The sequence below is a fragment of the Podarcis filfolensis genome (genome assembly GCF_964270895.1).
Source record: "Podarcis filfolensis genome assembly, chromosome: 9".
Lineage (NCBI taxonomy): Eukaryota > Metazoa > Chordata > Lepidosauria > Squamata > Lacertidae > Podarcis > Podarcis filfolensis.
Window position 1 is genome coordinate 36,819,789 of NC_139610.1, and position 27,286 is coordinate 36,847,074.

The 27,286-nt window shown below is 41.6% G+C and overlaps 1 protein-coding gene and 1 long non-coding RNA gene across 2 annotated transcripts in view; one reads left to right on the forward strand and one right to left on the reverse strand.

Moving 5' to 3' along the window:
• LOC310770572 overlaps positions 1-27,286 on the reverse strand; it is a 105,314-nt gene that overhangs the window by 54,253 nt on the left and 23,775 nt on the right. The window lies entirely within an intron of this gene.
• On the forward strand, positions 15,620-26,418 carry LOC310770509 (uncharacterized protein). The gene is made up of 4 exons (XM_083631429.1): positions 15,620-15,670; positions 18,342-18,419; positions 24,170-24,285; positions 26,204-26,418. The coding sequence occupies exons 1-4, from the start codon at positions 15,665-15,667 to the stop codon at positions 26,364-26,366; spliced, it is 363 nt and encodes a 120-aa protein (XP_083487555.1). The 5' UTR covers positions 15,620-15,664; the 3' UTR covers positions 26,367-26,418.

Consider the following 27,286-nt stretch of genomic DNA (forward strand, 5'->3'; position numbering starts at 1 on the left):
CATACTTCTGGGAATGTACCACTTAAGAATGCAGGTGGAGAACAGGGCTTACACGCACATGAAGGGGCATAGCTGGACAAGTTATTTTGGCACCCAAGGGGGGGGGGGATCCCAGAAACACCTCTTCCCCTCCCTAGCAGTAAAAATACAACAATATTTTCTTCCCTTTCATGACACCCAGAATCAGCTGCCCAAGATGGCTACCTTCTTCTGCTTAATGGTAGGGCCAGCTCTGGCCAGAAGGCCACATGTTTAAATGCTTTCCCAGGTAAATAAAAATAAATAAAAGTGCATTGGCTAGGCCAGAATGTGTTTTCAATATGCCAGGGTTTTTTCTTCTTCTTGAAAAATATGCTGGTTTTCTGTCCTGAATAAGTCTTGAAAATACACCAGGTTGGCTCTCAGACTTCACTAGGGCCTCCTTTATCCCCCCACAACTGGCCAGCCACCAGGATAAATGAAGAACAATCTTCCCCTAAAGGACAACATCTGCTATGAGCAGCTGTGTAACTGAGGAGTGTAAGCCTCTTGTGTCCACTTTCCTTGAAGAGCCAAGGACATCATATGAAACAGAGTGCTGCTAAAGGAGTGCTGTGGTCCCCTCCTCTTTCCTTACTAAATGAACCTGCACTGTTTTATGAAAACAGATCTTGACTGGATTGTAACAATACCATGTGTTTTGAATCAGAACCCCTCCCAAAGCTAGTGGCATTTCTACTATAGTTACGGATTTACACACCAGCCATCTAGGCTTGGGATAGGGGATGGGGCGAAATTTGATTCAGTCTTCTCCTTCTTCTTCTTCTTCTTCTTCTTCTTCTTCTTCTTCTTCTTCTTCTTCTTCTCCTCTCCCACTCAATGTGGCTTACAGATAAAAACAACAACTAAAAACATAGAAGAAAAACAATAATTAAAGGTAAAGGTACCCCTGACCATTAGGTCCGATTGCGGATGACTCTGGGGTTGCAGCGCTTATCTTGCTCCATAGGCTGAGGGAGCTGGCGTTTGTCCGCAGACAGCTTCCGGGTCATGTGGCCAGCATGACTAAGCTGCTTCTGGTGAACCATAGCAGCGCACGGAAATGCCATTTACCTTCCTGCTTATTTATCTACTTGCACTTTGACGTGCTTTCGAACTGCTAGGTTGGCAGGAGCAGGAGCAACGGGAGCTCACCCCGTCACGGGGATTCGAACTGCCGACCTTCTGATTGGCAAGTCGTAGGCTCTGTGGTTTAACCCACAGTGCCAGCCCTTTGGTGATGATTTTAGAAAAGGGTAAATTCTTGCTCTTTAGCACCAATACATTAAATGAGGATTTAATCTCAATCTGGTCTATGATTTGATCCAGAAGTCTCTTAAGTTGTTAAAACTGCATGAAGGGCTTCTTATTTGCTTTGAAGCACCTGGAGAAGACAAAGAAGTCCAGTTTCTGAGAATTGTGGTACTCAGAGCAATGGCTACCCAAATTCTATCTTCTAAATCTGGAATGACTGACCTGTAGCCTGAATGCCACAGATATATCAGAAGTTACAACAGGGACATGAAAAATGTAATATATATTTTGGAAAGTTGTTTATTCACTATAAATTTGGACACCTCTTCAGCTTGTAACCAACTTTTTGCATACAGATCCTGAGTTCAGGGAGCAGGTTTTCAACAAGGTTTGGATATAATTGGACAGCATTTTGAATCAAAATGGCACACTGAACCTTTCAAAACTGCACTGATGTTAATCAATCACGGATTTCAAAACTACAATGGTTGTTTTTTTAATTAGAATTCCCAAGTAACATTAAGGCTGCCAGTAAATCAATAATCTGTGGGAAGGAAAAATCATTGGGAAAATATACATTTGGAATAGATAAAATAATAAGTAATACAACAAAACACAGCACCCTTTTGGCTTATTCCCCAGTGCTTTTCAAGTCAGATATATGCACAAATTATACCTCTACAAAACTGATAAAAAAGGATTTTCCTCCCACAGAAAAATCTATATTAAAGCAGCTCTAAATTGTAGACTTTCTGGAAGGAAAAAAACCCTGTTTGCCAACAGATCTTTAGTTCCACTTTATAGAACAGCTGCCTGTATTTCAGCATGGAATAAGAGAGTGATTTTTTTTTTTAACAGAAAGGGAAACATGACAAAATGAAGGCAGCTGTTACTTTGCACAACGTGCCAACATTTTTCTTTTTTTATGCCTTTGTGAAGTAATGTATTTGCATTCATAAGCATGGAGAGGGTTTGCATTCCAGAATCTGTTTAGCTCTGGGATAACTTGACACATTCAAATAATACTTTCACTGACTGTCCTTTCAGAGTGACAACCTATGATCAGTGATTTAGGGAGGGTTGACCAAATATAAAAGTGGGACCAGCAAAATAAATGTTATAACAGAAATGTAGAAAGAAAGAAAGAAAGAAAGAAAGAAAGAAAGAAAGAAAGAAAGAAAGCTTTCCAGTTTTCCTGTAAGATAAGAACCTCTAGGACAGATTTTTTCAATTTTGTGAAAATGGTCCGGAGACTTGTAGCATTTTAATTTTAGCTATTTATAAATATATAAATTGATTATGGGGAGTGGGCAAGCGGAAAGATAGAATTAGTATTGAAAGCATCTTCAGTCCCCTCCAAATGCAGTGTATTAGCAATTCCATTTTCTGTTTTCTTTGTCAGAAAGAAAACTTATTTCTGATCGCACACGTCATCTGCTACCTGATCCTTTTAACTGGAGATGCCAGGGGATTGAACCTGGAACTTTCTGCATGCATACCATGAACCATGGTCCCCCTCCCAGTTTTCCTTGCAAGACTTTTGTGCTGCAATTGTGATCTCATTGTGTCATATTAGCGTCATCTGAGGAATGATATTTTCCCGTCAGGAATTAATCTGGCATTCCTCGAAGGCCATCCGAGCAATGTGAGCTGGACTTATCAGTGATATTCTTTGTTGGGCCATGTGAAACATGTCCAGATTTGGCAGCAATTCATAACAAACACAGAAGAAAGTATGCCAGTGTTTAAGGCAGTTGCCTGAAGTGTGAGAACTATGTCTGACAGATGGTGGGAGATATCTCCTACCCGAAGCCTTCTTAATTTGGGAATGTTGAAAAAACAGAGTTATCCTCTTAGGCCTTGCACCCCCTTGACCCTAAAGAGCAGAAAAAGAAGATGCAACAGAATTCAGGAAAAGAAAAGAAAAAGATGATGGATTTCCTGTTTTCCACAAAAGGAAGCACAACCCCCAAAAACTAAAAATATCAGTAACCTAAAATTAACTTTTGGACTTGCAATGTTATCAAATTCTATAAGAGGAAATAAGGATATAAGAAGCAGGCCTTTAAGCTATAAAGAAGCTATCAAGAGAAAAAAATATGAAAGTTTGTGAAAAGACAATGCATTCCCGATAAAATGTAAATGTAAAATGTAAACTGTGCAAAATGGGAAAATTAGTCCACTCATATTTTCACAGCATCGTTGTATAATTTAAACACATCAAGGAAAGTAAGCTACAAATTGGCTACCAGAAAAATGTATCTGTCACACCTCTCTGTTTCCCCCTTTACAGCCAGGGTGGGGAAACTGTGGTTCTCCAGATGTTGCTCATCTACAGCTTCTATCATCCCTGGTTATTGGTCATGCTGGCTGAGGCTCATGGGAGTTGGAGTCCAAGAACATCTGGAGGACCACCCCTGCTTTACAGGATGGCTCTCTCTTATGTATTTAGACATTTCAGGAGGACATTGAACCCTGACTGTTCCTTTGTGGAAATGTTTGTTCATGTGACATTACTCATATAACCAACACAGCTTCTTTGTCATTTGGAAATCATTTATTGATTTTATTATTATTTATTGAATTAATATACCACCCTATACCCGGAGGTCTCAGTGCAATTCACAGAATAAAATCAAAATATAAAACCACAAAATATATAATCAAACTAAAAACAACAACCCAATAACTATGGTTGATGGTATCGAAAGCCACTGAAATTATTGCTTAAGTTCAGGAATATTTGACCCATGTAGCATACTCCACAGAGCCAGCATATTTACTTCTAGTAGTAAAAGAACAATGTATTTAAACAGCTACAAAAGCAAAACTAAGCTGATGAAGAAAGTTCATGTGAGCCAAAGTGCTGACGCATTTTAAGTGCCAGAAAAGAGCAAAGAAGGAAGTTTAAATCCCCTTAAAATCAGAACTTTCTGCTTTGTTTTATTTTGAGCATGAATACTGGGGTTTCCAGTTGGATCGTTTATTCACACAAAATTGGGTTATAACCTTGCACTTTCCAGTGTATGTGTCACTAACTCATTCCCTGCAGGTTCCAATTTGCCCACCAGGACCTCCTAGGTTTCCCGTGAAAGACAAAGCAGGAAGAACACCTGGTCTCTCATGCATTGTGGATTTTTGAGCCTGCCTTCAGCTTTAATGTGACTTTGTTTTATATAGAGATAGATGAATCATGCCAATTTTGTTGTTTCTCGGTTCCTAATTTTCCCAATCTTAAATTCAGGTTGTCTCATTTCTTCATCAAATTGCAATTTTGGGTTGTGCACAATGCTAGCCCTACTCAGAGTAAATCTACTGGAGATAATAAACATCAATCATGTAGGTTCATTAATTTATTTCATTTATTTTGCTGATGTGTTCAGCATAGGCCACCCCATTACTATTAGCTAGCTTCATATCCAGTGTTGCTTAGGAATTCTAAGAAGCCCTATATATGCTGTAAGCCACTCAGAGTGGCTGGGGAAACCCAGCCAGATGGGCGGGATATAAAAAAATAATAAAATTATTATTATTATTAAGACTTGGGATGTGGTACAGTAGTATCAATGATCTAATCAAAAACTGTTTCAAGATTGAAAACCTAATTGTATTGAAACATTGCCCTTTATTGTCTCAGTCTGTGCCACCAAATTTATTTATAAAGTTTTACACTGCTTCCAAGAAATGTCCGTATTTGGGCCTTTGCAAGTCTTCAAAGGACAGAATTCCACAGCTGTGTGGCAGCCATTTCAGATGTCTCTCTATTATTTCACCCTTTTTTCTATGAGTGTTGCAGAAACAGCCTGGTACAAGCAGGCTAATTCTTTATGAGCAAAAGACATTTGTTTAGAAAGTTCTAGAGCATATTCTGAAATCTATGACATTTTTTATTACAGTGGTGCCTCGAGTTACAAACGCCTCAGGTTACAAAAGCTTCAGGTTACAAACTCCGCTAACCTGGAAGAGTTACCTCGAGTTGAGAACTTTGCCCCAGGATGAGAACGAAAATCGTGTGCCGGCGGTGCAGTGGCAGCAAGAGGCCCCGTTAGAGAAAGCACGCTTCTTGTTAAGAACAGTTTCAGGTTAAGAATGGACCTCCAGAACAAATTAAGTTTGTAACTAGAGGTACGAACATTATTTGTCACATTATTTCCTAAGGGTTTGGGAAGCGGGGTAAGAGGCAATATCTTGGCTAGCATTTATGCCTTCTGTAGGCTGAGCATTGTTGCAAGAAATCATAGGCTGTATTGTATCTTCTGGGAAAGGAGGAACCATGGCTTATTGATAATCCGTTCATATTTTATAAAGGCAGATTCTTGGATGATTTCTCTCTTCCCCAACCACTTTTCTTTTGTCCTCTTGGCTGCAGATTATAGCATTTTGAATTGGTTATGCTTCCTGACCTATTCTTTTTAATATGACTGCCATAGCATTTAAATGTTTTTTTTAAAGAAATAAATTGGTTCCAAGCAAGAATGTTTGATCTGTTCATGGAGTCAGGACTAGCCCAAGACAGTTTGTTGCCTGGGACAAGGGAGGATCACTTTTCAGCCCCCACAATTCCATGTATTGAAGCTGATCGTATGTAGCATGCTTTTGATGACACACTAATGCATTCTTGCCCAACCTGGTGCCCTCCAGGTATTTGGACAACCATTCATCCCATCCCCCTTAACCGTTGGCCATACTGACTGAACCTGATGGGAGATGTAGTCCCGAAGAACAGGTTGAAGAAGGCTGAATCAGTTAAACCTAGAATATGGGAATATAACCACTGATGTATCCATGCCATGTGGACTGCTAATATGAATATGTACCAGTATTAATAGTGTTCACCATTATGATTTGCACAACTGTATTACAAATGAAAATAAATAAAAACACATTGGCCCAAATTCCAAGAAAGGCACACTAATTTAGTTCCACTGAAATCAATACAACATAATTGATACTATTATTTAACTTTCCCTAGATTGGGGCCAGCATCAACAAGAGTTAGAATCAATATGTACAGTATATAAAACTGACAAAACTGAAATCAAAATGCACAATAATAGTTGTGTATGTGTTTGCAGCAAACAGGAGAAACAGCTTCTCCCTGCCCTAAACAATTATTTGTTTCTTCAGCCCGTTTCCATGGAAAATGAACTTGGTTTCCCACCAAACATTGTTTCCTTCCTGCACTTTATAAAAGAAATTCTTTTTTTGGCTAATGAATAGAAACCTTGTAATGTTCATGAGATTGGGGAAAATAGGAAATTAAGTCACGTCTCTCCTCATACTCAAAGGCCACCAAAGGGTGTGTAGTTTAATGTTTGTGTATGTTAGACATTGCCAAAGAAATATATCATCTGTTCTCTTAGTAAAGTGGAGCTTAAGAAAGTAGGCGTGATGGGAGAGGGAAGGTTTGGCCACCTTGCAGGTTGGAAGAATCCCAAAAGTATGCAGGAAAAAAACCTTCACTGAAATAGTTCTGCCTACCAAACAAGCCTATGGAAGGTTTGAGCATGCATACTAGATATGTGTGTGGGAATTCAACACTGCAGTAATTAATTTTTAGGCCTTATTAGCCACCACACCAAACTGGCCACCCAACCCAGAATGCTTTGTTCTGGGGAAGGATCCCATTGACCCTTTCTATAGCAAGCCAGTGAGGGAGGAGGGCATTTTGGGGCAATGGGGTAGCAGCCAGGCTGGTCAGGTCAGGAGAGGCAAGTGGTGGGACTGGGGATGCCAACTGGCACAGATCCCAGCTTGTGCCACCTGAGGCAATTGCCTCTGTTCCTTAAGAGCAGGGCTGTTCCTGAATCTGAAATCCTTCCTTCTTCTGCAAAAGCCTTGGCTGCTCACACAACGGGTGTGGGAAGCTTTAGCACAGGAACTAAATGTGGTTGCCAGCTCTGAAGAAAGGGAGAAAGGGGTCTTGTTCATTGCACTTTCGTTGCTGCTGAATGTTCTGAATGTGAGCCCATGATCTACCATCTCTGCATAGTGGAAGTCACACTCTTAACCAAACAGGTACAGTGGTACCTCGGGTTAAGTACTTAATTCGTTCCGGAGGTCTGTACTTAACCTGAAACTGTTCTTAACCTGAAGCACCACTTTGGCTAATGGGGCCTCCTGCTGCTGCCGTGCCGCCAGAGCACGATTTCTGTTCTCATCCTGAAGCAAAGTTCTTAACCTGAAGCACTATTTCTGGGTTAGCAGAGTCTGTAACCTGAAGCGTATGTAACCTGAAGCGTATGTAACCCGAGGTACTACTGTATCTGAAAATAGATAATGTTCCATTAGAAGTTGCACTGGCAGGATGAAAGGGAGGGTGTTAATAAGTTTTCATAGTAGTGTGGCAATGTTAAAAATGGACTTTTTTCTGGCCAAGATTCAGAAATGAGTTTATCTGATGAATCCCCAACTTGACAGCAAGGCAGTACTTCCCATTTTTACATTAATATCCCATTATGCATAGCACGAATTTCCTGTACATGTTGTACAGTACTTTCCCCCCCAATTAGCTATTTCTGTTCTCATGAGGCTACTGCTGTTTCCTTCCCAAGATTTAACAGCAAGGGAACAAACAACTCAGTGAGGAATGAACCTAACTAATTTCAGTCAGAGAGCAATTAGTCTTAGTTGTTCTCTGGAGTGAAGACAGAAAGCTGGAACATGGAATAGGAAGGTTTGCAAGGAGACTGCACGATGCCCATCATGGGTGTTTTAGCTACTAACAAAGGAAGAGTACATTGCATGACTTCTGTAGCTCAGGGCAGCAAGCATATCAGTAATAAACAATATAATGTTACATGTAATATAATATTTACTGCATTTTGTACATCATTTTCATCAGGTGGAGTTGTATTAAAATGTGGACTGATATCAATCCCCCCCCATCTGTTACCCAACACGCATATGGCGTCATAATACCTATTTTACCATGTCGTTCCACTTAGAAAGCACTATATTCAATGTGGAATATTAAATTAGCCGTTACTTGAGCTTACTTGCCTTCTCTAGAGTAAAAGGGAAACCTTTCTACTGCAGATGGTACTTGCAGATCTCCTAATGGGAAGATGAAAGAAACATCTGTTGTGTTGGTTTGATCTGCAGTTACTGGTTTTCTTCTTCATTTCAGAAAGCGTCTGTCAAATATTGTTTCATTTTTTGCCAGGTTAACATTTGTCTGTACAAGTGCTAAATTCTTTGATCTATTTTTATTGGGCATACAGGAAAGCATTACCAATCCTACTGGATTAAGTGGCATGTTTCTTCCTGTATAATTTATAGGCCTCAGTATATCAGATAGATGCAGAGGCTACTGAAATATTTTTGAAAAGGATATGAAACTCTAAGCAAGCTCTGACTTTTGTAAAGTTATGATTCTGAAGTTTGCCTTTGAAAGGATAGTGACTGTGCATGTAGCTCCTTATTTTTGCGGCTACTATTATACAGCAATGTAAAGCTGGTATATTTTAGAATATTCTGAATTCAAAAATTCTGTAGAAATTTTTGTTTTCTGCTGGCTTTACACTGCAAGGTAGCTGATTCCAAGAACAGCTTCATGAAACTTAATGAAATTTATTTATCAATGATGATGTATTTTAATGTAATATTTTGGAAGCTCCATCTACCCATTCTATTAAATAAACCTTAAATATTTAAATTAATATTGAATTTGTATAATCCTCTTTTAAAGTCATCCAAGTTGCTGGCTATTGTTGCCTCTTGTGGGAGTGAGTTCCATAGTTTAACTAAGTACTGCATGAAGAAGTACTTTCTTTTTCTGTCCTGAATCTTCCAACATTCGGCTTCATTGCATTTTCACGAGAGGGGGAGCGAAGCTTTACTCCATGTCACATATAACTTTGTAAACTTCTATCATGTCACCTCATCGTTGCTTTTTCTCTAAATTAAAAGGTTCCAAACAAGGCTAGTTACCTCATTTTCCAGTCTTGTCATGATTCAGCTTCCGTCAGCTCATTAGCCTTTGCCATGGAACAGATGCTAGATAAGACAATAGGAATGGACATATAAAAACATAAAATAACATTTGCTCAGATGTTCACAATAAACCATAACAGAAGTTATGAGTCAACATCTCCAAGTGTCCAGTCTCATATCACCCTTTGCTCGAGATGCACAGCATTTTCTTCTCTCTGTGTATCATGTTTTGGACTGTGTCTACTGTGAGCTTTTTTTTTCTTCTGAGAAGCTCATTTTAGCTGATGATACTACCCCAAATTCACACGTTCAGTTTCCTGATGCATTTAGATTCATATTACCTGGAACTGATTTCATTCCACATTTTATGTGAGTCCTATTTTCATTGGTCATGTGTCTTGACATGCTGAATATGTTCAATGAATGGGATATTGGATGCTTTCCAGAAATTTTGTAAGTAACTGATGACTGAAATGTTGGAGAGCAGAAAACTGTCCTTGGGTCAAAAGAGCAGCTGATGAACAGTACAAAGCAAATCAGAAAACAATGCCGTGGTTGTAGCTTCACCTCTGATTTGCCCCCGTTTAATGGGGAAATGCCTTTAAATGTCTGCAGAAATTCTGTAATTATTTTGTTATTCCTCCTTTCTCTCCACCATGTATGTAAGGGTTTGTGTGGCTCATAGTTCCATGCACAGAGCTCTCTTTATAAAAGTGTGGACTATTTTCATACAGAGGTCACATTCCTTATACCATGAGATTTGGGAAGGCTTTTTTCTTTATAACATTCCATATAAAGAATGCGTATTCCACTGCAATGCATCACATCTAATTTCGCCTTATGTAGCTAGACACATCTGTTACACATAACAAGGATTCATAATTCTCAAAACAGACAGAGACAAATGATTGGGGCCAGAACTCACAGGAGATATGTATATTTGTGGGAATCTTTTGGGGGAGAAAAATGTAAATTTCTCAGAAATGGGTACTTTAGGTCACTGCATGTGCATTGACCCATGTTCCTGGGGGAATGGAATCAAAAGAGATTTGTTTGAAAATCCATTTACTTATTAGAAAAACAAGGGATAGTTTTCCTAGAGAAGCCGTGATGATAATTCACTGAGATCTGCTGCATCACAGCTTGGAACCATACTTCTCATCTAGACACTACTAGCAGGATAGTTCACATAAAATAAATATATAGAACAACATTTTACAGATTGTAGTATCACTCACTTAGAAACCTGAAGCAGTGACACCACATATAAGAGGTGTATCAGTAAGGGGGGCGGCGGCGGCAGAAATCAAATGTGTTGTCTGCTTTCTGCTTATATACTATATAAAGTGACCATCCAATTAGACTTGATCAATTTTCTGATAGTTTTCTTTTCATTTAGTATGGATTTTTTTAAGCTAACCTGTTCAATGAAGACTCAGTGTACTCTCATTTGTATAATACAGTGGCACCTTGGGTTACATATGCTTCAGGTTACATACACTTCAGGTTACAGACTCTGCTAACCCAGAAATAGTACCTCGGGTTAAGAACTTTGCTTCAGGATGAGAACAGAAATTGTGCTCCGGCAGCGCAGCAGCAGCAGGAGGCCCCATTAGCTAAAGTGGTGCTTCAGGTTAAGAACAGTTTCAGGTTAAGAATGGACCTCCGGAACGAATTAAGTACTTAACCCGAGGTACCACTGTAATGGAAAGAATCTGCTTCGCCAACCAGCCTTTAAATGAAGGGCTCATCTAGACGACTTCTTGTCCTGCTGCTTTGCCCCAGGAAAACCTGCTCTTTACTGCTGAGTCAGAGCAAATGTCAATTGGGTTTTCCATGGATTGACATTTGCTCCAATTGAGTGCCAAAGAGCAGGTTTTCCTGGGGAAAGTGATGGGGCAAACGAAAAACCACCTAGGCCCGTGCCTAGCATGAGACAAGCAGAAAACTGCTCAGACCACAGGACATGCAGAAGTGTGCACAAACCCAAAGACTCTAAGCCCATGAATACATACTTCTTGGGAATAAATCCCGCTGAAATTAATTTTTGTAAACATGCATAGGCTTCATGGCTGTAAAATGTAGAATAAGTAAGTGATTCTTGTTCCATGCCAGTTAAATAAAGATGAAATGAATGCACGATGAAAGATGAAATGAATGCATGATGAAAGATGAAATGAATGCATGGAACAACTTAAATCAAGGCTATCCAGAACTCAGTCTACCATACCTTCTCCTTCTGTTCGTTGATGAATCCACACACCATCTATCACATCTAAGGGCAGTAAATTTGTAATAGTGTTAGGAGCTTTCATGTCCACACTTCTGCTTGCCCTGCTATTTCCCCCTGATGAAGTCCTCTGCTTATCACATCTAAGGGCAGTAAATTTGTAATAGTGTTAGGAGCTTTCATGTCCACACTTCTGCTTGCCCTGCTATTTCCCCCTGATGAAGTCCTCTGCTTACCACTGCATTGAGCAAACGCCAATTAGGTTTTCCACGAACTGACAATTGCTCTGATTCAGTGGTAAAGAGTGGGTTTTCTTGGGGAAAGCAGCAGCAAGGCAAATAGAGACTTGGATTTGTGCCTAGAAAGAATGGACAAGTGGAAAATGTCTCAGGTCCATGATTTCAAGCCAAGGGGTCAAGGGGGAAGTGTGGACAAGCCCTCCATCTATGTAAGCGAAGAGCCTAGGACTTGCCGATCAGAAGGTCGGTGGTTTGAATCCCCATGACGGGGTGAGCTCCCGTTGTGTGGTCCCTGCTTCTGCCAACCTAGCAGCTCGAAAACACGTCAAAGTGCAAGTAGATAAATAGGTACCACTCCGGCGGGAAGGTAAACGGCATTTCTGTGCGCTGCTCTGGTTCGCCAGAAGTGGCTTGGTCATGCTGGCTACATGACCCGGAAGCTGTACGCTGGCAAGATGAGCACCGCAATCCCAGAGTCGTCCGTGACTGGACCTGGTCAGGGGTCCCTTTACCTTTACCTATCCCAACTTTAACAGTTATGATTAAGAAGGATCAAAAATGATTCCCCCCCAATCCACATTCTCGACAAGCATGTAGAAGGGAGATCAGGAAAAAGGGTGGGACAAGAATCCGAGGAGAATGCGGAAGGTATGTTCCTCATCAAGGCTGTCAAGCAATATCACTTTGTGCAAAAGTTGTAGATTTGTGATACTAGAAAATCCCAGAAGAACAAATTCTGTGGCAGAAGTTTGGTTTAGCATTTCTGTTTCCAAAAAAGAATAAGGAATACAAAGTGCAGAGAGGGGAATCAAAGAAGAAAACAATTTGTGCAGATTTTGAGCCACATGCATGTGCAATGTGTGAGAGGCGAATGATTTCCCAGCTGCCCCTCTCCCCATATCTCTTTCTTTGTCAAGGCCTGAGTGTAAGGGTTACAGTGGGACAGCAATAAAATGCCAGGAAACTGGGAAACGGATGTGGTCAACACAAATCAATTTTCCATTGCCACTCCATATTTACAACCAGGCCATTTCAATGCTTGCTTAGAGCACTGAGGCCCTGGGGGGCTATTGCTGTCAGTAGCCATAGACAATATATTGGGCAAGGTGGACAAACAATGTGAGTCAGAATAAGGCAGCTTCCTATGTCTAAACCAGATGAAGCCTTCTGCAGCAAGCACCGTTTTTTATCATTGTGCATCTGTAACAGGCACCTAACTGGATAGTGTCCACAGTGCCATGAATTAAAAATGAAATTTTGATTTGTCCAGGCCCCTTCAGGAATGCATATTAAACAGGATATTTATTGGTGTTTAAGCACCATAATGGATGAGCACCATACCTCTGCGTATGTGCTCATTTAGCTCTTATTAAGGAGGACTCTCCCAATGAGGCTGGAGTGCTAACAAACCTATCCCTTCTCTGCAGCCTCAACATGATTTGTTTGCGTAACAAAAATCCTGATGCAGAAGAAAGGCAAGACAAATGGAGCTGCAAAAGAAGCTTTGTGCAACTCCTATAAAAGTTTACAATGTAAGTTTCTGAACAGATGCTGCATAATAATGGACCATTTGTACAAAGATTGTATTTTCTTAATTCTTCCCTGATTGCATTTTGGATATACCTTTGCAGAGAGAGCAGGCTGCTGAGAAGTTATAGGCCCCATGAGTCACTTAAAAAAACAGTAACTTAAAAACAAACAAACACCTGTACTTTTTGGGTGGCATCTTTCTGACCTCCCCTGTTCAACTTCTATTTGCAGTAACACCTGGAATCTGTCTTCAGTGTTTTTCTAGAACAATAGCACTCTTCCATTTATTTCTGGTTGCCCTGGTCATCAGGCTGAGAGCTGTTTTCATTCCCCATCCCATTACTGCAACAGATACTTTCAAGCTTGGGACAGGCAAACCCCTGGGGTAGACTCTCCCCCTCCCCATTCTGCATTTTTGTCTGATCATAACTCTTGCAACATTTTTAGTTAGTTGGGAGGGATGGTCCCCACTGCCCCTGTTCCTTCCACCTCTTATGCAAAGATCATTTTGTCCTTTCTTTGCAGTTCTGAGAAAGATCCAAAGTTCTGACCTAAAACACTGTCATGGACTGGCTGGATGTGGAGGAGTGGTGGGAAGCCCAGAGGGAATCCCCAGGAGAAGAAGGTTCAAAGCCAGGGGAGTGGTGGTGCGACGGCGATGAGCAGTCAGAGGGAGAAGAAGCAGCAGACTGGGAGAATGAGGTATTGGAAGCTGAAGAGGTAACAGGGTTTAGTGAGCAGGAAGAGGTTGTGGCAGAGTGCAGTTCAGACTTCGAGGCTGATGCAGAGGCTGGAGAGGAGGTTAGCCAAGAGGCAGAATTGACATAGGCTCCAGGGAGTCTCCCCCTCCTGATGCAACCAGCTCCCCTATGCCTGGTCCCCTAGAACATGAAGAGAAATGAAAAAAGCAGAGCAGAGAATGACTGTGTGCGTATGCCGTTTGCGACTGCTTAGAAAGGACCCTGGAGAGGAACCTTAGGGAGTGGTGGGAAGGTAGGGACCTTCAGTCTTCACAACTGCCTTGTTGGAGCAAGACCTACTAGGAAGAGTTGCTGGGATCACTAGGCCTGCGGTGTTTAGGTTTCTTTGAATAAAGAGTTGACTGCACTGGCACAGTCCAGCTCTTGACAAACACATGTTACGCACGTTGAAAAAGCAATGGACAATTAACTGAAGAAAACCCCCCACACTGGTTGCTAGCCTTGATGGCTAAGTTCTGTCTCCACTGTCGGTGGCTGGATGCCTCTGAATACCAGATGCAGAGAATCAAAGGGAGGTGAGTACTGTTGTGCTCACTGCTTGCAGGTTTCCTATGGGGATCTAGTTGGACACTGTGAAAATGGGATTCTGGAATAAATGAGCCTTTAGCTTGACTCCTCATATGCTGTTGAGCCTGACTGCTGTCATTCCTGCCAAGTAGCCTGCAGCTTAGATTATTGCAATGCACTCTGTGTGGGGCTGCCCTTGAGGTTGGTCAGGAAGCTGCAGCTAGTGCAAAGTTCAGTGGCTGGACTGCTTACTGGGACAGGATAACACCATCATGTTTTGATGCTACAACTTCAAGGTGCTGGTTCCAGTTTATTAAGCTCTACACAGTTTGTGACCAGAATACCTGAAAGATCATCTCACTCCTTATATAGCCAATTGATTATATAGCCAATTGACCCTGAAAAAGGCATGTACAAGTTGCGCATGCATTGGTTCTGTTCAGACCTTCAAATATACTCTGAAAACCAGCAATTTGGTAAAGTTAGACAGGAAAAAAATGAATTTCAGTCAATATAATCTGGAGTTGATATTTATTTCCTGCACAGTACAATCATTGCTTTAATTTAAATAGTTGTTTGTATGTTTTCATTTTCTGAAGTGAACACTTTTCTGTGCTTGGTTCTTAATGTGGAGAATTCTTGAAAGTGAATCAGAAATAAACCGGATCCAGCAATTATTAAGAGCAAGACCCAAGTGGGTAACATGCTTGCTGTGGATTTTTCCAATGTTAAACAGGAAACGTCACTCTGCAGGTCTTATGCAGGAAAGGAAAAAAAGTGCAATGCCCGTGCAGGCTGCTTTCCAACTCTCTATTTCCAAATAAAAATAGACACAGTCTGTAATGCTTAGAAAGATTACCAGGCTACGAGGCTAAAAAGTTGCTGATGTATGAAAGCTAAGGAAAAGAAAATAGCACTTATCTTCACAATCACATTCCTCCAAAGGAAATATCACGGCTATCATGATGCCTCATACTAGTGTGTTGCCCAAAATAGCTCTGGCAATAAGAAGCTGCATCAGTGTCACTTTTTCCCTTGAGCTTTTTGAATGCATTGTTTGCCACATAAAGCAAAGGAACTTAGAATGTAAACTCTGACAAATACAGTGTTGTTAGCTATTCATTCAGGCCCATCCTTTTAAATGCCTGGTGGGAGTTTTTAAGTTTTGACTGTTTCATATCAGAACTGGAATGCAGGTGAGTATGGGAGGAAATGAGAGAGAGGGCAAAGTGAAGCTTTGGCAGGGAGTTTTGGCAGACAGGGTGCTCCTATACAAAGGCCCCGTTCCCTGTTGCATGTCGAGGCCCTGTGACCACCCTGTTCCCTGAGGGGATAAATAACTAGACAGTGCACAATAGGTTGGTGTTATGGGTTTAAATAAGGCCACAACTTTATTGGTTACAGATGTGTAGGTTTTGGCCATAAGCAATGAGGAAAGCAACTGCAAATATCGCTCTAGCCCATCTGCTGGCAGTGTCACTAAGGGTGAAGCCAATTGACAGGGAATGCCCTATGACCTACATCAAATTGAGGCGTCCCTCAAATGGTTCCCGTTGGAAGAGTGGAATGGCCCTAGCCCCCGTCTGGGCGCTGGACAGGAGCCACTCCTTCCAGATCTTTTTAACAGGATACCCTTACGCTTGGAGGAGCTGGCGGAGGCTATAACTTGCCCTGCATTCAAGATCTAAGCTTACCCAATGCCTATCCACCAAATGGCCTGGCAGGTCACCTATTATCTTGGCCCTGGGTGTGTAGCCAAGTGCCCCCTTTGGGCAGTTGATCCTGCGCTCAGAGGAATACCCACGAAGCTCTGCCGCCATTGGTCAATTGGGTTTACCACCACCTGGCTGCAGTAGATGGGCAGATTCTGTATGGGAAATCAGTCATTATTACTATTATTAATTTATTACTTATTCAATTTATATATTGCCCTTTATCCGAAGATCCCAGGACAGTATACAACATCAAAAACATAATTTACATAGAATAATAAAAACAATAACAAAACAATTATAGAAAAATAAAATCATAATAACACTCCCCCCACTTTAAAAGACCATAGATTATTTAATGGCTGAAGGCCTGGGGAAAGGGGAATGTTTTCTCCTGGCACCTATGGACATGTAATGATGGACCCAGGTGAGCCTCTCTGGGGAGAACATTCCAAAAATGGGGAGCCACCACACAAATTGATAACAAAAATTTGTACATTAGTGCAAAAATGTGTTCATTAGGAAAAATTTGCACTGAAATGCTGAAGAATTTTCATCTGGATTATATTTATTTATTTTTAATTTTTATATTTACAAAATTGCAAATTGCTGCATATATGTGTAGAATTCAATTTAAGATTGGGAAACTGAGAAACTAAGAGAACAAAAATTTACAGATCCTTCCATTGCTAGCTGTGACTCAAGAGAGGGCCTTTTAAGATGTGCTGCCCTTTTCATTGAATGGTCTCCTCTAGCAGGATTTGCCTAGTTTCTGGAGATATGACTGTTGGGTCTTTCTATCATGAGACATTTTTTTTTTACTTGTCTCTGCTTTTAAATCAGCTCAGTTTATTATCATTTTATCTGTTTGTTTGTTTCTTGGCTGCCCTTAAAGGATTCATACTTAAGGTGGGGTATACATATTTCAATCAAAAACTAAATAACTGGGCCTCTGTTTCTCCCGCATGCCCACATAGATTTCATGAACTGCAAGCTCAAAGAATAAACAGACCTACCATTTGATACAGTCTACCATTTCAGACACAAGGGATAGCTTGTTTGAAAGGACTCCAGCTTCAAAATCTCCCTGTGTATGCAAAACTAGCATGACAAGAGAGAAAAAAGACTTAATTGTCAGAAGCATGGCTGAGGAAGAAAGGAGCTTGCAACTGAAGGATGGAAGCTGTTAGGGTGGCCATTTATTTTTTCTGGAAGGGTTCCTGTGTCTTTAACAGAGATATAACAACCAGTGCTTGCCCTGCTTCTGCTAAATGCAAAACCTTCAGAAAAAAAGACCAGCTATTCCCCAGTTTGCATGTAATGTTGAACAACAGTTATAAATAAACTATGGTTTAATATCAATGAAAAGGGTGCCGGTGCACATTGCTTTAAAGCTGGCTTTCTCCCTGCTCGTCCCATTACCCCATGAGGAGGAAACAAACCACAAGTAGTAGCTCACATATAATGCTAAGCCAGTTTGTTTCCTCAAGTCTGGCTGAGAGAAGTATGGGAAGAGCAAAGCAAACACTTTATAGCAGCATGCACTATCACACTACTCATTTGAATTAAACCACATATTATTTTTAACAATGGTTTAATGTTACATGCCTAGAAAAGAGGAGACAGGAGATATGAGAGCTATCTTCAAATATCTAAAGGACTGTCCCATGGAAAATGGAGCAAGCTTGTTTTCTCCTGCTCCGGAGTGTAGAACCTGAAGCAATGGCTTCAAGTTACAAGAAAGGAGATTCAAACTAAACACCAGGAAGAACTTTCTGATGATAGTTCTTGGGAGATTGTGGACTCTCTTTCCTTGGAGGTTTTTAAGCAGAGGCTGGACGGCCATCTGTCATAGATGCTTTAGTTGAGATTCCTGCATTGCAGGCAGATGACCCTCATGGTCCTTTCCATCTCTACAATCTGATGATTCAAACCTGTCAGGAAGAAGATGCTGCTGAGATTCTCCTGCCACCAATGAGCAAAATATTATGAATCAAAGGAAGCACAAAAAGGCCTTCATTTAGTCTGGCTGTCTCATCCATCTGAGACAAGTTTCTAGAGATGGGTCACGAGTGTTTTCTCAGCTGACAGAAATTGTGGGCAAATGGGAAGGAAGACTACCAATTCTGCTTCTTTATTTATTTGTACTAATCAGCTTTGCCTGCCTGTGTGTCATCATAGCACCTTGGAAATTATCTCAAGAAAGCTTCTGCCGTCTGAACCTCCCATACACGTAAGTTATCTACAGAAGTTATGCTCCATGTTCTCTCAGCATCAGAGGTATGGCAGTGGTAGAACAGGGCATTTTCATTAGCAGCAAGGGATGGATTCTTTGAAAATCATGAGGCCAGGCTTATCCACACAGATTTTTAAGATTTTCATCCTGGTTCTTAATCTTAACAAGAAATGAGTTATGCTAAAAATACGATTCTCCTGTATGATATACATTATTATTATGATGATGATCTGATAATACTATATGCATATACACCCCAGGTGTCCTAAAATAGCCAGCGCATAAGCAGATGCATACAGTAGTGCATTTAACTTCATTAATTTTGCTGAAGAAATATTAATAAGTTGAAAGGGGGCTTTAACATTAAAAATGTACATGGTTTCTTATTCATAACACTTTAGGGTTAATATTTAGGATAGGAAAACACTAGTAGACAAAAACTACAAAAACTTAGCCATTATAGGTGTGGTATTTCAATCTCCATTATGTACTTACTGTTGCCACATCCCCTGTTCTAGTTTTCTGCTGGAGCTTGTCAACATTTTTTTTTTTGAAGGAACATCTGGGTCCACTCTTTGCCATGAATGGCTTCCTGTGTGCAAATTTCTGCTATGGGACACTGGGATTTATTTATTCAGAAACACATCTTTGAAGCCCCATTTTGTCCTCACACTGAAGTAGACTTTCCAGATGTCCAGGTCTAAAGCAGACAGTTTGTGCTGGGTCTGTCTCACTTTTCCTCATGAAAGGACGATTCCTCACTACAAATCTATCTTCTTCTTAGGCTTCTTTTTAGAATTAGGCAATCTAACTGCACACTAATACAGGACAAAATGGACTGGAACAACACCTATGGTTTTATTTTTTAAAAAGTATGTTTTATTTATTGAAATATCTATATCCCCCTTTGATCTTAAATGGCAACCCAAGACAGCTAATAAGACTCCTTGAGTCCCTGTCAGGGAAAAAGGTGGGGTATAAATGAATCTATAATAATACTAACACTAACAGCACCTTGAACTTGGCCCAGTAGTGATGACTGTTTAATGAGTATTCCTTCTAATTATTTTTCTGGGGAGGATAGATGCTGCTGCAGAGCAAGTGCATTTCCATCTCACTTTTCTTATTGCAAAAAGTCCAATCTCAGGAAAGTAAGTTTGTTGGCAAGAGCTCCAAATCAGCTTTAACTGTGCAACCTGAATTTGCCAGTCGGTGATTGAATACATCCTGAAAACAGCTACAGTCTGGAAGCACCCTAAGGTGTTTGGGGGCAGAGATTGAGCATTAAAAAGCTGGTAGAGTTTCTCCTGGACATTTTGTGCTGAAACTGCAAAGCCATTTATACACGCTACATGAATTTCTCTGCTCTTTCAGTCACCTCCATCTGCCATGAAGAGAGGTTGCGCAGAAGCCTGCAGTGAGTGCAAATGGCAAGGAGGGATGGCTGCATGGGAGGTTAAACTCCTCCACCTCCTTAGAACCAATCCTGGCTACTGTGTAAATCAGGGGTGGAAGACCTGTGGCTCTCTAGCTATTGTAGGGCTCCAGCTCCCATCACTCTGACCCACCAGGGGCATAGGAAGGGAGGTGCGGGGATGCGTTCCGCCCCGGGTGTCATCCCTGAGGGGGTGACAAAATGGCACACTGCGGTGGGGGGGGGGGGAGCAGCACTTACCATGGGGCCTGGCCTGCAGCGTACCCGAGCCATGCATCTCAACTGGGAGTGACGCGGTGGTTCAGGGCCCTGCGCTGCCCCAGACAGCAGCGTGGGGGTTGTGTCCACCAGGCGGACTCCGTGGGCAGATCGCTGCAGCGCCGCCGTGGGCAGATCGCCCCGCCCCTGCCGCTCTGGGTGCCGGAGCAGCTCGCTACACCCCTGTGACCTACTGGTGATATTGGCTGGGGCTGTTGGGAGTCAGAATCCAATCTGCAAAGCCACAAGTTCTCTTTCCTATGTGTAAATTTTTCTGCACTCACAATGTTAGTTTCTGGTGTCAGAAGAGATAAAACAGCCTCTGTTAGTCTCTGCTTAACCTGAGCTAGCCTTCATGATTACCAGGAACAATGTGCCAATTCCAACTTTCGGGAAAACTACTGTTCACCCACTCCCCCCTGTGCATGTTTACTCAGAACTAAATATTGTTACTAAAGTCTGGGTGCCTGCCCCTCTTTCGGCCAAGCGGTGGCAAAACCCATGGGGTCCCAAGCACCCACACAGGGTCTGTATCCCTTTAGAGAATGGAAGAGACTGCAGAGGCTGTTGTGGCTTTTACAACTCCAGTCTGCATGGAATCCGGATTTTGCAGCATAGTCCTTTCCAGAATTGCTGGTGCCCACAGCAGCACAGGCAACCTTCTGCCATCCTGCCCAAGATGGATCTCAGCTCTTCTTCCTCCTTCTTCCTTCCAGCAATCCTCCCCCACCAGCAGTTACCTTGGCAACCTTCCAAATCTCCAGTCTCTGTTCACACCTGGGGCAAGATGGAAGGAGTTCACTTGTATTGTTAATGTTTCTCTGTTGTTCTTTTGATAGCCATAGCTCAGCCAGGTTGTTTTGCATAAACTAGGCCAGGAATTCCTTTGCAGCTTGCATTCTCCCTTCATATCACAAATAACCCAAATCCTAGCATTTATTAATTTATAAGGTTTAGGGGGGTTATAAATCTATAACACCACTCAGTAGGGCTTACTCCCAGGTAAGTGTAAAGAGGAATGTAGCCTTAGCATGGTTTGTGGTGGCATGCCAAGAATCTAATTCAGTCCATGATGGTGGAGTCAACTGATTCGCTTTGCATCTGCTGGGACTGCATAATGCATTGAAGTGGTCAGAAGATCTTTCCAGCTGCGTTATTCCTCTACTTGTGGAGTCTGGTGGCTTCTTATATAACGATTCTCAAGCCGGTTTTGTAACTGTCTTTGCCCTAAAAAAACTCTGTGAAGTAAATTAAAAACATTACTGTTCCCCTTAAAAATTACTGGGTTTGAGATCTAGAAGCCTGACCAACTTTGATGACTGGTCATCTTTGCTGTTGCACACATGAAAACAAGTCCTTTGATAAATGAACCCAGCATGTTCAAACTGTGTAAGAAATGAAGCAACGAAAGGAGTGCAGAACAGACGTTCTAAATTATTACCTACATTTAAAAGATACAAATCTTTAGGGAAGCATCTGGCTTTTCCACTCTTGGTTCACTTCTGCTTCATTGCTACACAGGAGGCTGGCAGCTTGAAATAAAAGTTTTGCTTTAGTAAAAATATAAATGTTAGTTTTATTGGGAAGATTACATGCAGAGATGCTCGTGTATATGCTTTGTGATGACTGGGGGAAATGTATTGGGTGGGGTTATGCATAAAATACATTGTATTATAAAATTAGGTTGCTATATAGTGCTTAATAGAAGTCCTGGTTTTTCACATCATGTGAATAATGGATTCTTTGCAGTGCATCACTTACAGTGTGATTTAATAGGGTCTAGTTACTTCTGTGCCATAAATGTCAATGTACCAGTCTCGCTTCCAGTACAGTCCTATACATGTTTACTTGGAAATAAATCTCTAGTAAGCATGTTTAAGATTGTAGTCTGAAGCCCTTTACTGTAACCGTGGCTGTACGATATTAGTGCATGTCGTTTAATAATTATTACAGGAAATAAAGTAACACTCATTTTCCTCAACATGATTGGCAAATCTTTAATTTGCAGCTCCCTAAGTGCAGAATTGGAAAAGTATCGGCTCTGCTTGGCAGGAAATCTACAACAGCTGAGCTGTGGAAGTCCCATAGAGACACCACAGCTGAAAGAAATTTTAATTTAGGCCATATATCTCGGTCTACCTTCTATGAAGTTTGCCGCCATCTAGTGTTGCAAATATTGGTTAGTTGCTTCTACCAATTGCTCAGACGTATGTACTGTAATTGTACCTACATACCTACGTACCTATGCATCTTTGTATAAAAGCAAATAGATACTTATGGAAGATGCTGTTAGTGGTGAAAGAGAGACTCATTAAAAAACAGACCTAGAGCACCTTTACCATACGGCTTTTTGAAGTGGAGGAAGAGTTTGTTTTTCTAGTTGCTTTAATTGCAGGATGGTGTGAGGCTTTCAAAGCTGCTGCTGTTCTATGAACTAAGGAGGAGACATTTTTGGTGCAGGCACCCCAATAATGGATCTCCTTTCCAGTAAGGCTTGCCTGCTGGTGTGCATGCTAATGCCTTTCTTTTCATTAAAGACTTTCTGATTTTTATTTTCCCAGACCATTTAAAACCATGTTTAGTCCTGGATACTAAAGATTTCTAGTGGGGCTTATACAATGTTTCTAGAATTATTTTATGCTGCATGGGCTGGTTTTTAGGTGGATATTGTATCGATTTCAGGTTTTAACCTCATTTTGTTATTAACCTCCCCTGGCAGCTGCAAAACAGGCATGCATGCACGAGATGACACTTTCCTCTTCAAAACACCTCAAAGTGGCAACATCTGAAACATTTCTACGACTCATACAGTTATTTAAAACATAGAAACAAAGATGGCAACAACCCCATCAACATGCTATTTTAAGTTATTAGCTGCCTTCGTGATCCCTTGGAATGGGAGATGAACTAAAAAATCTCTCTCTCTCTCTCTCTCTCTCTCTCTCTCACACACACACACACACACACACACACACACACACAAACACACAGAGCAGACTAGGAATGTAGAAGGAATGATGTTTTAGATTAGAACATGGCTGTGTACAGATCCATCTTGCAGTTCTATGATGTGACGCAGCATCTCTAGAGATACTCCTGTCAGTGGTAGAGACTGGGATATGAAAGCTAGGAGCTAAACAGCCCCTTCAACCTAGGTTATGGGCACAATAACGGAATGTCTAGGCAAACTTTTTTTAAATAACAAGAATACAAAGCTGAAAATGAATGAACTGCAGCTAAAATATTATGTTCATTTCCCCCATGGTCTAGTCTTTTCCCTGCCCACCCCCCTAATATTCTTCAGAGGGTCTCTTCTCCAGCCTTCAGAGAGTAGCTGGAAGTGGGGAGGCAGAAAAAGGCCCTCCTTTACTTCCACTTTACAGATTTAATCTGAAAACTCAGGAGCAGTAGTGCGCCCACAGCTCAGAAACTGCCTGCGCTAATGAAATTTCCTGTCGCAAAATGTGCCTAGAACAATGGGAGTTTTGAACACTGCCTCCTGCACCTTTAATAGTTCTGTAGCCTAAGAAGTTTAGCATAGGTTCTGATGCATTCTGAGTAATAGAGCAGTCCAATGGAGTTAGGGGGGCAGAGTGAAGTGGCTGGTGATTCGCCTACTTTCGAAGCCCAACAGGCTCATACTAGATGGGGTAAAAACTGGGGGTGTTTTCCTCATCTTTATTTATAAATTTGTATTTATTGGTTTTGGGTGCAAGGGGAGATCTAGGTTGCTGTAGTTGAAGAGCTTTGGATTCAGCAGATCCTAGCCCACCTATGCCCTTGTCCTGCAGCAGCACTAATATTTGGGGGGCTACTACCAACAGGAGATTTATGCCTATGGATCTGTTTGCAGCTGGACACACCAGGTCTGAGGTGCCTTCACTCCAGTGGAATGTCTCTCTGCTGGCAGAGGGGTATGTCTGCCCCATCCTAACCCCCTCTACCAAGCAGGTCTGTGCATCCGGATTGCTTTGGAAGTCGTCTTCTTTTTTTGACCCATTTAAAAATGGAACAGATTTGAAAATGTAGTGACTAACACTGCCCTATTTTGCAGGTGCTGAATAATGCCCTGCTTCCCTGGATGAAAGCAGCTGTGTGGAAGAAAATAGGCATTAAAAAAAAAAAAATCAGACACTATGCTGCCCGAACATCAGATGCAATGCTGGCAAAGTTAAGTATTTTTAAAGTCCAATTGATTTCTGTGGGCACCTGAGGAGCCATGAGTGGAAATGGAGACTAGCTTGAAGAGCACTGAATATGGAACAATAAAGCCATCATCGCCCGTGGTGTTCTCAGCACACTTCTTTCTCTCTACATGAATGATATCAACCCAGGCTATTGAAGTACCCCATTTCCTGTTCTGCATCTTATTAAAAGGACTTTCCCCTTTACTTTCTGTTCCTGCATCATGATGAACCTCAAGCATTCAATGAACATCTGAGTGGGGAGTTAGATCACAACTGCTAGCCACACTTCCTGCATGCTGGCATGCATTCCTGCATGACAATGAGGACCCTGAGCAACCCATCCACTGGCTGTGTGCTTGGCAGAAGTGTGATGATACATGTATACAGATGTACATGCTGAGACCTCCACTGGGGCTGATCAGGGTTGCTGCAGAGGCAGATTTCGGGGAGCATGACCACTTCAGCTGCACAGGGCATGGAGCCTTGGGGGATGACGCAGGAGACCCCACACCTATGCTTTAGAACAGGGGTCAGCAAACTTTTTCAGCAGGGGGCCAGTGCACTGTCCCTCAGATCTTGTGGGGGGCCGGACTATATTTCAGGGGGGGGGGAATGAACAAATTTCTATGCCCCACAAATAACCCAGAGATGCATTTTAAATAAAAGGACACATTCTACTCATGTAAAAACATGCTGATTCCTGGACCATCCGCGGGCTGGTTTTAAAAGGTGATTGGGCTGCATCCGGCCCCCGGGCCTTAGTTTGCCTACCCATGCTTTAGAATGACAGGGGGCACAGAATTTGGGCGTCATATAGGGTGCTGCTGAAATTTGAGACCCCAAGGTCTGCCACTGGTTGCTGAATGCACGGAAGAGTTAAGTGCAGGGTCTCTTCACATTTCTGCTAAATGTGTAATTGGCAGCGGTGTGACTGATGGGTGCATTGATATTTGATAATGTGGCACATCCATGTCAACCTTGTTCTTCCCACATTCATTTGGGAATGTATGACAAGGGCCATGTAATATGAGCATCTGGATTAGAGAAGAAAATAGGGAATGGTGGTTTTGACAGCAGCACAGAAGTCAGAGTGGGACTTGTAGATAGGGTGCTTCCAGATGGGTATTTATTGTGCAATTGGTGCTGCTCAGGAAAGCAAGTGTTTTGCAGTGTTCACACATCTATTTGGAACATCTAAATTACCGGTGCTCCCCCCCCCTTGAAAAATAGGTTCCAGCACTCACCATAAATTTGTTACAGTAAGTGCCACACTTTTTAACAACCACAAAATGGTGTCAGTACTGCGTACCCTCGATTACCCCCTGAAAAAAGCACTGTTAATGACCTGTATGCAACACTAAACCCTTATCTAGAACCACCCATATATAGCTTTTTATGCAGCATAGTTCCTTTTCTCACTGTTATGTCCCATATTTCATGCTGGCCTAGTTTGGCAACTCCACATGTTCTGGTTTCTGAAGCTGTTTTCACCCTGGAGTTCTTTTGAGGCACTGCATTCCCACAATTAGCTCGAAGTGGAATTAAAATGGTGGTCCTATGCAATCACTTAACAGACCATAATGGTCAAAGTGCACCAGTAATATTTGGTTGTAAGTGCCATTCACCAAAGATTCTTGGCAATGCTAATTAAGATTTTCTTCCTTGTAGGTTAAGACTTTTCATTGGTAGGTCACAATCCTAGCAATGTCTACTCAGAAGTAAGTCCTAGTGAACTGAATGAAGTGTCTAGTAATGATTGCCCCTTGGGTAGACTTTTAATTGCCTGATGTCAATTCTGTTGGGATAATGTGGAAAAGTTTCATCAAACTGATAGTGGCCTTGTTTCAAAGCGGTCTGTAACACATTTTCTCATGCCCTCTCCTTGATTTCTTTGTTGCAAGGAAACCAGAAGATTTGGCACTCTGCAGTCCAGATGAAAAGGTTTTGCTGGAAGCACAGCAAATTGTTGTGAAGGTCTTTGCATTTCCATGCCGTATTTCTTCGCAGTGCAAAATGGTGTCTTTTCTCTCAATGTTCATGCATAATGGAAGCCACAGCCCATAGCTGCAACCACTAGAGGGCGATGCAGCACTGAAGAATGACAGCGCCGAGAAAACAACCCAGAAAATAGCAAATATTTGGCATAATAAAGATTGGGGGGGGGATGCGCTCCATTAACAAACAAGAGCAATTTATCACCATTCATTTTAAGCAATGTTTCAGCTTCCATTTTAAAGCTTTTACGTAGCTTGAGTAGGTGTGAGTAACTATGAAAGCATTCTGGCTTCTTTTCAAATTGGAATTCATACAGTTTCTTTTCGTCAAGCGTTTTCATTTTCTTTGAACGCTTTTCCTTCTATGCAAAAACCCCAAAAACAAACCCCCACAAAAACAGGCTTGGGGGAGGATGTTATTGAAGTAAACACCTGCTAAGTTCCACCCACCTTACCACTGAGAGCTGAGAATGGGAGGCTGCAGCTTAGATTTATAGTCACAGCATGTTTCTCGGTCTCTGTGTCCATGATGAGGGACCCAATTTATACCTATCTTTCTTTAGCCTGTGCAATGTCTTGATTTTTTTTTTGAAAGCACAATCAGATTCCATTGTATTTCTGCCTCCCCCCCCCCCCCCGTATCTTCTCTCCTAAGGCTTTCTTCCTTTATGAGAAAATCTATAACACACCTTTAAAATCTTATCTAGTCTTGGGACATCGCTCAGTCTAAATAATGAAGTTAGCAGGTCAAACTGAATACACTATCAGTCTTACACACTTCTTTGCACAAAGCAGATGTCCAAATGACACCCCTTGCTTTTGGCCCCCCCTTTAAATGAAACCTAAAGATGGAGAATGAAGACAGGAAAATGGCCGCCCTGTGAAATTTACTGTTCAAAACAAATAAAAAAGGGTGATTTCTAGGCCTAGTTACACCAAAGAATTAACCCTTGAGTTAAATGGTGTTGACGAAAAGGTGTTTTACACAGT